The sequence below is a fragment of the Globicephala melas genome, chromosome 5, assembly GCF_963455315.2.
Source record: "Globicephala melas chromosome 5, mGloMel1.2, whole genome shotgun sequence".
In the NCBI taxonomy this organism is placed as follows: Eukaryota; Metazoa; Chordata; class Mammalia; order Artiodactyla; family Delphinidae; genus Globicephala; species Globicephala melas.
The window spans coordinates 119552326-119568267 of record NC_083318.1 but is presented as its reverse complement, the minus strand read 5'-3'; the positions used below and the strand labels follow the sequence as shown (position 1 = coordinate 119568267).

Below are 15942 nucleotides of genomic sequence, written 5' to 3'. Positions count from 1 at the left end.
GAGACCCGTCACGCGGCCTGAGGGGGCTCGGGCCGTTGTGACTTGTTGCTTTTGCCCATGAATGGAGGGCAGAAGTGACAAGTGCTGCGTGTCACTTCCAGGCTGAAGGTCTGAGAGCCAGCACGTGCTGTGCCGTGAGCCTCAGGGCCCATCAGCAGGCTCTTGTCACCTCTGAGACTTTCTGATTGTTACTTCAGGGTCACCTAACCCTCTTGACTGCGTCAGTGTCCAAACTCTTTCCTTCCCGGCCTCAAGATGTTCTGGAATCCAGCCCAACAGAGAAGGGATCAGAGGATGATGTCTGAACTCTGGCTCGTGGAGACCGAAACTGGGGTTTATGAACCATCTTTCTAACCTGGGAGGCTGTGGACGCCAGTGGCCAGAGAGAGGGCAGTGTGGTGGCGTGAAGGCTCCTCTCTCAGGCCCCCAGACGCTGGTTCCAGGCTCACATAGGGGCCAAAGCCAAGCAAATGGGTGTTGCCTGATTACAGTGCACATGCTTCCTGCTGCCTGTTTCCCGTGACCCCCGGCACTCCAACCGCCCCTGACCGCCTCACAACAACCATGTTCAGCTTTGGCCTGCCTTCTGCAAACACTTGCTAGAACTCTGAACGAGGCCATGATGGCTAATCTGCGGGGTTCAGTCATGTCTGCAGGCTCTACAGCTAACATGCCTGAACCAGGGCTACACCGAGTCGGCCAAGGGGGGAACCCACGTGGACTGGGGACCCTGTGCATGGGCTGAGGAGACAGAGTCTCCAATGCCTGGGTCCCATCAACAGCCGTGGACCACGGCTCTTACAGCCTACACATCACTCGGGGAATCTCTCTTGCTGTTTCAAACAAAGGACTGGATACAGTGGGTGCTGGGGAAAGATGATGTGAAGCACAGAGCTTCCTTTCCACCTGATGCTGGGGGAGGAAGACAAAAGCACAGTCATGGCCAATGTGTGCCTCTGAATCCCAGGGCCCACAGCCTGACCCAGCACCTCCAGGACAGCACAGCATCCTTCAGGGCGTGGCCATCCAACCGGGTCCACCATCACCCAGTCCCGGGACGGCTTCTCCAAGACCTCTGGCTCTGCTCGTCACAGGACGAGGATCTCCCTGTGGGTGCCCAGCTCCTCACTGGCCATCGGGTGTGTGAGAGCCAAATTATCGAGAGGGGCTGTCCCTACTGAATCCCCATGGCCACATCACAGAGCAGGGGCCTGGAGACGGACTCCTGACCAGCGAAGTAGGTGCGGAGAAGCCTCCAGAGCACGGTAATTACGTCCCAAACAGACACCACAAACACTCCTCCGGGACTCCCACCTGAGTAGCCACATGCCTGTGGACTTTGAGACACTTGACCATACACAGTGGCCTGGACTTTGGCAGGACCAGTGCTGGGTTGGAAGTTGGGGGCCTTGGGCCAGGGTCTGGTTTTACCTCTCTCTGGAATGTCCAGTTCCACATGCAGAAGTCACTTCCATCTGTAAGTCTCGGTTTCCCCTATCTGCAAAATCAGGGGTTGAGTATGACCCTGGAGCACGCTTTCGTTTCGAGGATTAACCCACAGGTGGCTTCCCCCATGCCCACTTCAGAAGCAGCTGCATGAATCCCACATGTAGCCAGTGCTTTTTTCATGGCAGGACTGACCTCTCTTGGGAAGGAGCCCCCCGCCCCCTGGCAAAGCTGGATGAATTATTCATGTTCTATTTTCCCATCTAGTTGTACTCCAAGTGTCTGATGGCTTTTGCTTAACTTTCAATCACACTTTGGCAGCTAAGAATGATTTTCCCTCCTAGGAAAGTTTGTCAGACACAGGTAGGCGGAGAGGGGAGCAGGTCACGCGCAGAGGATGAAGGGAGAAGGTAGACTAGCTCCGGTCCACACCCCTTGGCTGGGCGCGATGTATTCTTCTCCAGTGCAGTGTGTTGAATGGTGCCTCCCCCCTGCCCCCCCAACCCCAATACATGTCCACATCCTAACCCCCAGAGACTGTGAATGTGACTGTATTTGGAAAAAGGGTCTTTGTAGATATGATCAAGTTGAGATCTCAAGATGGGGTCTTCCTAGGTTACCTGGGTGGGCCCTAAATCTGATGACAAGTGTTTTTATAAGAGACACGGAAGGAGAAACAGAGACACCCAGAGGAGAAGGCCATGTGGCATCTGACGCAGAGGCTGGGGTGATGCCTTGGGCTGCAGGAGCTAGGAGAGGCAAGGAAGGATCCTCCCCAGGAGGCTTCAGAGGAACACAGCCCTGATAACACCTTAACTGCAAACTTCAGGCCTCTGGAACTGTGAGACGATAGATTTCTGTTGTTTTAAGCTGCCCAGTTTGTGGGAAGTTATGGCATCCATTGGGAACTCAGACACCCAGTCTGCTTCCTGGAAGCTGGGGAAAAGACACGGGTGCAATGCTAGTTATCACGGACAGCTTCCTCTACCTCCATTCCAGACCTCTTCTTTCCCTGCAGTTCCCTGTTTTAGCAGCCCCAGCCCCGAAACGCAGAGCCAGGAATCAGGGCAGCTTCTGGATCCCTCCCTCTCCCTCCATCACATCCAACCTGCCTCCGTGGCCTGTGCTCGTCCACCTGGAGATCCCTCTGCTCTGGCGCTAAGCCCAGGCTGCCTAAGCCTCAGTGGGGCTCCCCGCCTCTGGTTAGCCCCCCAGTCTCAGCTAGAGTGAACTCCCTAAAATGGGGGTTGGGTTCCCCTACTCCCCACCCACAAGAGAAGGCCTTCTGTTCAGGCTGAAAATACTGGCTGACCTATCATCTGTTTCACTCATCTGGGTGCAGGCAATATCGTTTATACCCCAAGCTCCAGTTTATACCAGACTGGTACCTGTGCCCACCTGAGATGCCCTGCGGGCTGATCAGATGGCTTCACATCTGTGTCTGTTCAATCCTCTCCATGTGTGAGTGAGGTGCCCCCCCTTCCTGTGGATGAGGAAATGGGGGCTCCACAAAGAGAAGCCACTTGCTCGGGGCCAGGCAGAGGGGGACCAGCCTGGGACTGGAACTAAGTTGAGTTCCGGAACCTGCAATATGCAGTATACAGTGTGCTGTGACTTGGGAGGCAAAGCAGAGTGGGGACGAGAACTCCGGCCCCTGACAGCCTAGGGCTGAATCCGGGCTCTGTCTGCTTGCTAGCTGTGTGTGCAAGTTTCTAAACCTCTCTGTGCTTCAGTTACCCCAAGTTCAAAATGGCAATGGTACGCCTTACCTCCTAGGGTAGCGGTAGGATTAATTAAGATGGTGCACGTGATGTGCTGAGGACAGGGCCTGGCAAGGAGTAGGTGCTTTGGAAGTGAACTCCTAAGAAGGCATGTGGCATAACACTGCAGGCAAGTGGCTTAAATCTGCCTTAGATCCATGCGGCGCCTCCCTTGGGCCAGTCACTCAGCTTCTCTGGACCAGTGTGAGCTGAGGCTCCAGGAACACGAGAGGAAAAACACAGCCACAGGAGCGTGGACAAGTGGGCAGGAGGGGCTGCCGCCTCCCTGGGGCACCCGGGGGCCTGGGAAGATAGCTCTGGTTCGGGCAGCTGTCTGGCTCCAGTCCCCTTTTCCTTCAGTGGCCAAGTGTGAATGAGCAAACATGTCACCCTCTAGACCAGGGGTTGGCAGACATTTTCTGTAAACGGCCAGAGGAAATATTTTAGGTTTAGCAGGCCACAAGATCTCATCTCGTCCAGGCTGCTGAACTCCGCTTCTGTGATGCAAAAACAGCCACAGACAATACGGAAATGAATGGGTGTGGCCGTGTTCCCATCAAGCTTTATAAACTGGTGGATTCATGCGCCCACCTCTCCCCGCTGGTGGAGAAGTAGCCCAGGTTTAGAAGAGGGATTGCAATCTTGCTGTTGTAACAGAAGCCCCCCTTTATTGCTAGTGTGCAAGACGCCTGGGGGTCAGTAAAGCGCAGAAGCGGGTTTCTCCTGTTCCATTCCAGAAGGAAGTCTGTGGTTCTTACTGCCAAGGACACAGGAATGTAATCCAGGTGAGCCTTTGCAGAGTCATCAGGTTTGCAGAGATTTTTATAGAAACTCCTTCATCTCTTGCTGCCAAGAGCATCGCCTGGTGTCCTGAAGCCAGTGGGGTGACACCAGCCCCAGGCACCATGGCCGATCAGTTCCAAGCCACGCCGCTCTGTGGGATCCCACTGGGAGGGTCCTGAAACTTTGGAGAGAAGGTGGCTATGCTGCTGTGGCCCTCACTCCTTTGAGGTCTGAGGTGCACTTCTCAGAGCCTTGGTCTCCCTTACCTATCCCAGGAGCACCGGTACGAGGGCCATCACCCATCCCCCCGGGCAAATCTCCGCTGACCATAAAATGAGTCAGGCACGTGAAATGAATAAACATCATTGGTTCGTTCCACCGAGGGGCTCCAGCGAGAAACAGGTCTGTAAAGCACTCCATAACTGCCAGAGAATTACACAGGTATCACCTACTGTGACGGGGTTTAGCGGCTATGCCACGACAAACGCTTGTAAAGACACAGCAAGTAACTGAGCTCCGAAACACACTCAAACCCTTGGAGGGCTGGTGAGGGCAGCCCCTTTCAGGTCGGGCACCTGGATGTCCCTGCGGAAGGGACCGCCCACCCTCCAATCCCACGAAGGAGGAGAGGGAGATGAGGGTGGGGAGGTGGCCGGCCCAGGGCCAGAGGTGGAGGCAGAACAAGGATGGAATCCTGGCTTCTGAACTTCCAGCTGGTGTTCCTGCCACTGCCCACTCTATCCTGGAGTGACTGCACCTCCACACAATGTGGAGTTCTCCCCCGGGGTCAGCACCCGCAAAGGCCCTGCTGCTAGGGCTCACCGGACTGGCTGTATCCTGGGCAAGCTGGGTGTTGAGAGTGGGCAAGGGCTCCATGAGGAGAAGGACGTGGCCTTGAGCTCCACTGGTTGAACTGAGCAAAGTGTGGTTTATCCAGATGTCCTGGTAGGAGCACACGCTCAGGAGGGGGGGAGGGACTGTTACCATGGCGACCAGGCAGCTGCGGAGTAAGGATGGAGGCGGTTCTGCCAAAGGCCACACCGCCCGAGGTGCCCTACACAGGCCCCCCAAGGACGCTAGTGTGGAGGGGCCTGTAGGCCTCCTGCACAGGGAGGCAGTCTCGCTGGGGTGTGGCCAGCAAAGCTGCTTTTTTTCAGCAAATTTTCTCCAAAAGATGACCTGGCTACAAACATGAACTGTGAACAATCTGGCCTCATCGAGTCAGATCCTACGGGAGGTTCCTGGCTACCTGTGCCTCTGTTTTAGTTTGCTCAGGCCGCCATAGCGAAATGCCACAGTTGGGTGGCTTAAACAATAGGAAATGACTCTCTCACAGTTGTGGAGGCTGAAAGTGCAAGATCAATGTGTCAGCAGGGTTGGCTCCTTCCGAGGCTTCTCTCACTGGCTTGCAGGTGGCCATCTTCTCTGTGTGTCCTCATGTGGTCATCCTTCTGTATATGTCTGTGTCCTGATCTCCTCTTCTTATAAGGACACCAGTCATACTGGATTAGGACCCACCCTAATGATCTCATTTTACCTTAATCACCTCTTTAAAGACCCACCTACAAATATAGTCATATCCTGAGGCGCTGGGGGTCAGAGCTTCAACATACAGATTTTGGGGGGACAAAATTCACCCCACAACAGCCTCCTTCCCTTCCCTGCCCAGAACCTTATTAACTATGATGGTGCAATCTCACTCAAACAGAAGAACCAGGTCGCTGGGACCATGCTGGGCCGTGGGAGAAGGGCTGTTCTGAGTAACCGCTCACTGCGCAAGCCCACCGAAACCCTGGAGTGTTTTCTCTGTGTGATGAGCCAGACTGCACACCTCTTCCAAAAGCCAGCTTATGTGATTCCCAAAAGCTTAGACAGGCAAGAAATGACTTCTGAGTCACAAAAACCAGGGCTTGACAGTCTAGCTCCACCGAGTAACAGCTGTGTGACCTCTGGAAAACCTCTCAGCCTCTCTGTGCCCTGCTTTTCTCATCTGTAGAATGAGTGGATACCATCTGCTTTGCAGGGCTGTAATGAAGATTTAAGGAGATGACATCTCCTTCATCAAGGAGATAAAGGTCCTAGCACAGGGCTGGTACTTTTAGCAGCAATTAAAGTGAGTTAAATCAGAATCAGTATTTCTCTTCCTCTGAAACAAATATGAAATTAAGCAGGGTGCAAAAGGTATAACGTTTGTTGCCTGGAAGGACACTCTGGAAAGACAGTGAGGGTTTGTGCTGGATTACATGCCTGGGTTTGTCTCCAACCCAGAGTTGGGAGGGGAAATCCAAGGTGGGACAGAGCTTGGACACACACCTAGGCGGCTACCTTCTCATGGCACCGAGAAGGGGCAAACCAGACCCTGTCCCAACCTCTCAGGGCTCCTAGCCCAGCAGTGAGACCAGATATTAGCCCCATGCTGGATGCTCCAGGGGAGACATACAGGGCGCATGTGATGAGATTCATAACAAGGCCCTGACTGGCCTGGAGAGTCAGGGAAGGGTCCTCTGAGGCAAAGGCATCAAGCCGAGGCCAGAGGGTGAGCAGGAGTTATCCAGGCAGAGGGTCAGGCTGCTGGAGCCCCAAGACGGAGGGACACAGGGCAGCTGACAGGGCTGTGGTCTGGGGTCGAGGGGGGTTGAATCAGGAGTGTGTTACAGAAGTGCCTCAGAGGCCTTTCAGGAAGAGACAGGAAGCACCAGAGTTGCCTGTCCCACCACCCAGAGGAAATGTTAGAAACATCAGACAGCCGCCAAAGCCCGGCCACTTATGTTACGCATCAATCCCCACTCTGTCCTGCAACAGTGCAAAAAGCACCTGCTTCCCTTAGGATGTAAAACAAGAGCCAGAAACGTTATTGCATTGACAGGACTGGACGGACAATCTGAGTGACTGAGGGCTAGGAGGGCCATGGGCAGGTGCACCCACTTCTCAGAATGGAGAGAATGACAGCACCACCTACGCGAGCTGCCGTGAGGATTAAGTGTAGTAAGTGCGGTGCGTTCAGCTCAGCGCCTGCGATAAATGTGCAGTAACAGTGGCTGTCCTGGAGGCTGTGACCATCATGATGAGGGGCAGTGTGGCGTGACAGTGACGTGCATGGGTTCTGCGTCCAGATGCCCCAAGTCTGAATCCCACCCACTTGCCAGCTGGGTGACTCTTGGTAGATTACTTAGCCTTTCTGTGGCTTAGTTTACTCCCCGGTAAAAGGGGGTTGTTCATCTTGTCTACTCCACAGTGATGTCGGGCGGATTACATAGGTGAATATGTGCACGGTCACAGAGTGCTGTTCGGCACAGAGTAAGCGCTCAGTAAGAGGTGAAGGTGGTGTGGGAAGTGGTGAGGGTGATGGTGGGACGCAGCTCTGGTTTCGGATGGGGTCAGCACCATGGACAGCGCACAGGAGCCATCGGCCGCCGCGGCACCCAACCAACTGCCTGGCCTTGCCGAGCCCCCAAAGCAGTGGTGCTGATAACAGTTTAACAACATGCTTTCTGGGTGAAAAGCTGACTTTGGAGATTCAGACTCAGGGCATTTCTAAGCAGACTCGCCCCACTTGCCTTATCTGTGGGAGAATGAAAAGAGGCAGCCTGAGAGGTGCTTGACGGTGGTCATGGGCTGGTATAGGTCCTGTGTTTATAGCCTATCAGCCCCTATGCTCACCGGCCGTGCTGCTCTCAAAGCCCCCAGCACAGGAGGAACACCCCTTTGAATGGAGGAGAAAAGTGAGGCTCACAAGGCCTGAGTGACTGGCAGGGTCGCTGTGTGAGCGTTGAAGGCAGGGTTGAACCCCAGGCTCTAGGGTTTTGGCCAGCACAGAGTCTGGTACATGGAGGGGCCTTGGTCGGTCCCCTCCTCAGCTCCCTGTGCAGAAAATAAGCCCAGTCCACAGGTGGCCGAGTGCTGACCGAGATTTGGAACTGCTTCAACACCCAGCCTAGCTTCAGCACCTGCTCCATAAATGGGAATTAGGAATTTGTTCCAGGCTAAGCCTTGGTGTGATGCCAGCTTCCACCATGAGAAATCGCTCAGTGGGGAGAAAAATCAACTGAACCATCTTTAGAAGTTTCTGGGTGCTAAAAATAAAGCAGAGGTCCGTCAGCTGAGGCCTCCTGTGCAATCTGTTACCTTTAAGATGCTTCAAACTCAAGAAAAATCACCCAGTGCCGCCTAAGAGCCTCAAAATGTTGGCATTAAAGGACTGAGAGGTTGTTTCAACAGATGTGGAGATAGCACTGGGGAAAAAGGGCTTCAGTGACCAGAGAAGATGTAGGGACTTATGAGAAACAGCCTTAAGTATTTGAGGGGCCACCGTCTAAGGGAGAAAATAATACCGGCCAACTGCCAGGCCCCTTTATGGGAATGATTCCTTTACTCCTTACAATATCCACATGATAAGGAATTTGGCCCATTTTGCAGTCATGGAAATCGATGACAAAGGAGGTAAAGCAATGAGTCTGAGCCCAATTCTGCCGGAGCCCAGAGCGCTTCTCTTTAGTGTCTGGGGTCTCGGAGCCCCCGACCCTGGAGCCCAGGTTTGCAAGGAGGCATCTATATCCTAAGACCAGATGGAAACTGTGAACTTCCTCCCTCCAAAGTCACCATTTACAACCATTCATAAGCACCTACGATGTGCCAGGCCCTGCATTATGGGTGGGGACACAGAAAGGGCTCAGCCTGGGCTCTTAATCCCAAGGGTTTCAGCAGAAAATGGGGGAGGCATTCATACTAACAGATGATGAAAGCCCACTGTGACCAGGGAGTGTGGGCCCAGAGGCACTCGGACCGGCCTGGGAGGGGTGCAGAGTGGACAGAGCAGAGGTGACCAGGCAAAGGGGGCTGTGAGTGATGCATGTGGGCAAACGGGAGCCAGCCGGGCTACAGGAGGGAGAAAGGCTCCTCCAGAGAAGCATCAGCAGAAGGCAGAGCACTGCCCTCACCCCTGTAACACGAGGGGAAACCCAGTGACGTGAAGGTGTGGGCAAGCCTGATGCACAGGACTCTGGGGAGGTGGGCAAAGGCTGGTCACCAAGAGCTGCTGGGCACTGTTGAGGGATCTGGACATTCTCCAGATGCTGCTGGGGACCACCGAGAGCTCTACACAGGGGACTGATGTGGTCAGACCAGAGGCTCTGATGGGCCACTCTCAAAGCTCTGTAGAGGGCCAGCTGGCTGGGCAAGGTGGGATTCAGGCAACAGTCCAGGCAGGAATGGTACGACCTGAGCTGGGCCTTGGTTCGAGCGGAGAGGAGGGCATGATTCCAGAGCCATCGGGGGAGAATGGAAAGTGCTTGGCACCTCTTTCCATTTTGTGGGTGAGAGAGAGGAAGGAGGCTGGAAGCCTCGGTGACAGACAAAGGCGCTGCACCGTGTATGTGCCTGGCACACGGCAGAGGCTCAGGAAGTACCAGGCTCCACTCCCTCTGTTCAGAGCAGCCAAGTCTAGAATTAGAAGAGGGAAGGTCCTCTGAGTCAGCTTCATCACTATTCTTACTGGTGAAAACAATGCACACTTTTTCTCCTTTATTAAAAAGGTTTTCCCTTCTCTTAAAAACCTTTGCTAAAAATCAATTCTGCCTAAGTAGCAAGTGTTACTATTTGGACACAAGGAGATGGTTACATAGCAGAAAACTCCCAGTGGCCTTGAGGACTGAACAGCAGCACCAGGGCAAATCAAGACATTGAAGAGCAAGAGTTAAAGGAATGTGAACCCCTAGGTCCAGAATCCCCCAGGAGGTACTTGCTTAAAAGGTATTTCAAAATTCAGAGCAATTCCCCAGCTCAGCGTGGAGTCACAGCTGCCTTTCTGGCCTCCTCCCACGTTGGAAATGAAACGCCTTTTCTAATTACTTGGCTGCTATCAGACCCATCATCACACCTACGACCCACAGTCCCGACACCTTTCTTGCCAGGGGAGGCTGAACGCCATGGGACGGTGCCAGGTGTCTCTGCTCTGGGTCCCTGTGTCTTGTCACTCTGGTCGCCAAGCCGCAGCAGGCCATGGGGAGCGCCTCGTGCAACATCATTCCCTGATGAACTGATCTCATCAAGGGACATTTCCACAGCCACCACATACCCTGGAGATTCCACTCAGCTGCTTCTGTCTGCCTAATTGGTACTTAGGTTCTACAGGCCAGGGCTGCTGTGAGCCCGGCCCTGGTGTCTCCAGCATTCTATAATGCTCACACTCTCCTGTCTCTAAGGGCCAAAACATTTGTATATTTTGATCAACTAACAATTCATTTTCACAAAATTAAAGGCTACACACAGGTTTAACAGAGTTATGGGGCAAGATCTGCAGCCAGAGAAGCCCCTCTGGCATCCCAAGGGGACCCCCAAGCCACGGATGCTCCCCTCTGGTCACCAGCTGTCACCTCCTCACCTGGCTTAGCTTCTGCAGCCAACCATTATCTTCACTCCCTTGCATACGCCATCAGCCCCATGTCTGCATCTTCACGTTGCAAACCCACTACCCTGGCTCCCTTTCCACCTACTCTGCCCCTGCAGCCATGCAGCAAAACGTGGCTGGAGAAAACCTCACACGACTGTGCTCACTGGTCGCACTCATTCCCCACAGCACTTATCGCCTGCTCACGTATTGGATACTTTGTTTATTATACTAACGGTTTATCAACATTAAATTAGATGTCCGTTCCAGGAGGGCATGGATCTTTGTCTCTTTAATTCAAGCACTGGGCACAGGGCCTGGCACACAGTAGGTGCTCACTAAATATACTGGCGAACGGTGTACCCTCCAACGTGTGGACAGGGCACAATCTGTGTTAGGCGGTGAAGCTGACAGTAATGACTGGGCAGGTCTGCCTGCAGTCCTGGGATGGATTAGTCCTCTTTCTTAATAACAACTAACCTGTTCCAATGTCCTCTGGCCACCTTAGTCCAAAAGTCAGTTATGATACAGCCCCATATCTACGAAGTCTATATTTTAACCATCGCTCTACCTCCCGGCTTCTTACCCATGGCCACGCTCCACCCTACCCGTCTCCATGTCTCCCTGGATCTACTCGGTCTCCTGGCTTCCAGACTCGTCTGCTGGAATCCATTCCACCCACAACATACACCCACAGCCCCAGGGGGCCCCCTGCAAGGTGACCAGTACTGCTCCCCTGCTTACGGTGCATCGATAGCTTATTACCTGACAGCAGTTAGGGAGTTGGACAGTCTTCAGAACACAGACTCAGACACCAAGCAAGGCTTTCAGTTATTGATACTTTCTAGTCCTTTTGCTGAACGAGGGAGAAGCTCTCTGTTTGCGGGATCATATCTCTAACACCTGAAGTACCTCCTCATCCCCCCACGTCCGACAGAAAGAACTAGGCTCGGGGTCTAACACGTGGCATTTACGGATCTGCACAGGTGGCTATTTAACTCGAAATGTGAATTCATTCAGCCTATATGAAATAAAAATTTCTGTTCCTCGGTCACCCTAGCCACATTTTAGGTACTCCATAGGCACACGTGACTGGAAGCTACCATACCACACAGTGCAAATAGAGAACTTCTCCAGCATCACAGAAAGTTCTACTGGAGAGGGCTGAAGATGGATTTTATTCCCTTTTTTTTTTTCACGGCATTTATCTCTATAGCTACCTCCTATTTATGGTATATATGTTTCACTTTCATTTATGGTAGTAAAATTAAAGTCCCTTTCAAAATGCATTTATTTAGGCAAACTTAAAGCTACTTGACTTAAAGAAAATTAATACAAATTAGAAAAAGATTGGAAAAGTAAATGAGAGAACGCACGGTGTACAGACGTAGTAACACTTGCAAAGGAGGGTTGCAAATGATCGATGTTTGGAGATCGTGGTCCCCAGGAGTAAGTCCCGCACTGACACCATCAGCCAGGCCCACTGCAGCTGTCCTGGCCGCCCCCCACCTTCCTGCCTCATCACGTCACCCTTGCGCGCCCTGGGCCCTTCGGTAGCCTCCTCAAGCCACTGGGAGCATCCTAACCCTGCCTCCTTCTCAGTCCTCCCTGGTAGCCCAGGCACAGTGTGGAGACCTGAGTTACAGCAAGGATGGCACGGCTGGTACCACCCAGGTCAGGGCTGGGTCTCCCAGCAGTGCATGAGGCCCTTGAGGAAGAAGCTGAGTTTCTTTTATTTGTCCCTGTGTCCCCGGGGCTCAGCATGGAGCCTGGGACAGAAGAGAAGTTGATGGTTAAACGAATGAAATTAAACAATCCCTTCCACAGCTGCAGGGCTTTGCAATTTTTAAAGGGCCTCCGCATTCACCATGTCATTGAATCCTTATAATAGCCCAGGGAGATAAATTGGTCAGGGCTTACGGTCCCCACCCTAGTCCTAGGATAAGGAAACCCAGGCTCCAGGAGGGTGGGTGCCGCTGTCCCAAGGCTGCAGCCCGAGGGCAAGGCAAGAAGCACGGGGCCAGGCCACGGGACTCTGTCCCCAGCGGGTGGACTTTGGGCCAAGCCCCGGTCTCCCCAAGCCTGCATCTCTTCATCCATAAAGTTGGGTGATGATAACATTGCCACTGATGGGCAGCTTTCACATCACTGTGAGCGCCAAGTGAGACTGAACGGCAAGTTGCTCTCTAAGCTGCAGGGTGCTGTGCAGGAAGCTGAGCCCCACGCCTGCCCCGTGTGCAGACCTGGAGCTCCTGTGTGACTCCTCGTGTTATTCTGCTGGGAAGCAGGTCAGCACCTCAGACCTGGCAGTGGATGTCTGTCTGTGCCGCCCACCACGAGGGGCCCCCAGCTCCTGGAGCAGCGCTTCTCCCAAGGAGACCACCCTTCCCAGATTCAGACACTGCTGGAGGTAGAGCTGACCCCTCCGGCACCAGGGAGGGTCCTGGCCAACCAGAGCATTGCACCCCCAACAGAAATGGGTTCAGGGGTGCCCCTGAGGTCCAGGCAGAGCCCACGGGGTGCCACCTGGGGACTTGGTGGGACAGTTCAGAGACAGCGGGTCTCTTTTCTCCTGGACTTTACTCTGGGAGGGTGGGGCCTGGACTGCTGGTGTCAGCTCACCACCATGTGGAGGCTGAAGCCAGAGCAGAGATCAGGAGCAAGAAGCAGAGAGAGCCACCCCAGGACGCTGTCTGAGCCCCTGGATCCATCTGTACCTGCAGCTCTCTTGGTTCCATAAGTCAGCAAACGTCTGTTCTGCGTGAGCCAGCTGGAGAGGGGTGTTCTGACCCCTGACTAGCTGCTGTCTAAGCACCAGGGAGGGGTGGGACCTGCTGGGGTCTGTGCCTGAATGGAGGGTCCAGCAGAGGACCAGCCCAGCCCGGCCCTCTCCATGCAGCCAGACTGAGTTCCCACCCCTCAGAGCAGCTCCAGCCCCAGCTCCTCCTGGAACCTTCCCGACCACCCCAATCCACTTCTGCCTTCCAGGCCCTGAGCACTAAGGAGGGAGGAAGGAAACAGATGCTAATGTTCCCTGACACGCTTTAAGCACCGGTTTGGTGTTGGGTGTCTCACAGGGGCTCGCTGAACGCTGCCGTCCTATGGGGGAACGGTTAGGGAGGAGACCGAGGCTCAAGAGGGGTGCAGTGACTCGCCAAGGTCACAGAGCTTAACGTGGTAGAAGCAGACTCCCAGAGACTCCCAGTGGCTCCTCCGAAGCCCAGGCGTTTGCCCCGCACCCTCTTGATGGGCTCAGGGAATATCAGATGCTTGCTCTCAGCCCTCCCAGCTCCGAGGTCTCCCTGCCCTGTGGTCTCTGGCCAGTTTCTGGCTCTCGGCCCCCCAGAAGCCGTTTGTCACTCCTTCTCTCCTCTAACCGCGCCCCCCCCCGACTGCTCCCTTCTCTGCCCCACTCCCTCCCCCCCAGTTCTGGCTTCTGCTCCAAGGGACACAGCCCAATCCTGACCTGTGAGAGGACAGCACAGCAGGCACGATCCCCTGTGTTGGGAGCTTCTCGTGGCAGGAGCTGTATGGTCTCAGCTCTGGGTGTCCAGGGCCACCTGGCACCCAGCACCAAGTGGACAGTCAGAGACATCTCTTGGGGGGGGGTCATCCCACCTTCTTCCACCCCACATCTGGGCAGCATCCTTCACAAAGGGCAGTTGGGTGGAAAGGCTGGAAATGAGGACTTGAGGCTGGAGGGCCTAGGTTTGAACCCAGCTTTCCACTGGCTGCTGTGAGCTCTAACCAAGTTAGCCCGGGCTCTCTGTGACTCAGTTTCCTCATCGTAAAGAACCTACCTCCCAGAATTACTGTGAGGATGAATCGAGTTCACATTAACACGTGTTTATCAGGCACAGAGCCTCACTGGGCATTATTACTATTATTATTATTGTTGTTGCTGTTGTTATTTGTCTGTAGAGTAGTGACACCTGTAGGTAGTAACCTGCCTGCTCTGTCCACTGTAGCCCTCATTGGGCCAAGCCTCAGCCTGGGCCCCTCTTCAGGCCCATGTTCTTTCTTCACCAGTCAGTGGGGGCCGGAGTCAATCCTATAATCCTATTGCCCAGACACATGGGGCCACCAAGCAGGGCTGCCTACCTTGACCCCATCCAGCTGGGCTTATGACACCCCAGTTGTCCCTCTAAGCCCTGGGCGGGACCCCAAGGTTGTTCATCAAACACTGATGCCTCAGGCCCAGGGAGGAAGGTCCAGAGAAGCCTTCAGTCGACTGTCTCAGGGTGGTCGGCCACCCCTTGCCCAGGAGGGCTGACCCAGGACTCCATCCCCTCCATGGTCCCCAGTGAGGCCCCCAGATGACGGGATGATGGCCACCCTGGAGGAGGCGAGGGGTCAAATGTAACCCTCAGCGGCCACAGTTGTAAAGTTTTCATAAACTCATCATGATTCCAAACCTCGGCCTCATTCGCACACTGTGAGCCAGGAGGCACCCCGCTGAAGAGGCTGAAGAGAGCAGAAGCTCCCAAGCCAGCTGGCTTACAGCAGGCCAACGGACGTCCCACCCGGGAGCCACCCAGCCCGCGGCGTCAACGGTGGGGCCGCGCCACGGCAGGAAAGGATACTGAAGCTCCGGTCGGTGATGGCCAGGTGCCAGAGGTTGATGCGCAGGTCGTCTGCGGACATGTACGTCTCGCAGTCGCTGTTGACGGAGATGGAGTTGATGTGGTAGGTGTGGCCATTGGCGAAGACCCTCCGGGGGCTCACCTCCACCATCAGATCCATAGGCTTCAGCACGGGCACCTGCGGAGGAGGAGGGGCGGTCAGAGCAAGGGGAGAGGTGATGGGGGAGGGGTGCTGGCAGGAAACGTCCAGGGCCACGTGATCAAAAGGAGAGGCCAGGAGAGCACGCCAATGGGTGTCCATCCTGCCCGTGTCAGAAGTAAGCAGTGCCACATGGCCACCTCCATTGGCACCAGCCCTGCAGGGAAGCCTGCCTCCTTTGCTTGGCCTCCTGGGATTGGTTCTGAACCTGCTGCGTGACTTTGAATGAATGGCTGAACCCCTCTGCACCCCAATTTCCTCATTTCTAAAATGGAAGGAGAAGGTACTGTAGCAGAGCCAGATTTTCCACCAAACATTTGTGTCCCCTTGTCACGGGGAAGTGGCTGCCCAGGCAGGGACTACATTTCCCAGCTGCCCTTGCAGCTGGGTGTGGCCACATGACTGTTCTGACCAATAGGGTGTGAGCACACTGATGCCCGGCACTTGGGGGGCCAAGGCTTAACGGTTAAGAGGCAGCTGTGCCTTCTCCGCCCCCTTCCTTTTCCACAGCCAGAAGGCGAGGATCCAGGCTTTAGGGATGGAGGCACATGGGATGGAAAGAGCCTGTGTCCCTGCAGAAGAGCCGTGTGCCATCCAGGATGCCTATACCGGAGCTTTCCTTGAGTGAGAAATACATTTCTGTGTACTCTGCCCTGGGGCTGTTACAGCCGCTGGTGTTAGCGGAACTCGTACAAACTCCCAGAGACAGTGTCAGATAGCATGGCTTTGCTTCTCTCTGCACCCTCTGCCTAGAATGCTCACCCCAACTCCTCCTGCAAGATCTGG

General features: G+C 54.5%; 1 protein-coding gene across 3 annotated transcripts in view; it reads right to left on the bottom strand.

Annotated features, from left to right (window-relative positions):
• Positions 1-15942, bottom strand: part of PPP2R2C (protein phosphatase 2 regulatory subunit Bgamma) — a 136744-nt gene that overhangs the window by 27999 nt on the left and 92803 nt on the right. For all 3 annotated transcript variants that reach the window (XM_030845119.2, XM_060299748.1, XM_060299747.1), the window contains exon 5: positions 14958-15135. In XM_030845119.2, the coding sequence (XP_030700979.1) occupies positions 14958-15135 (178 nt within the window). The remainder of the gene's footprint in view (positions 1-14957; positions 15136-15942) is intronic.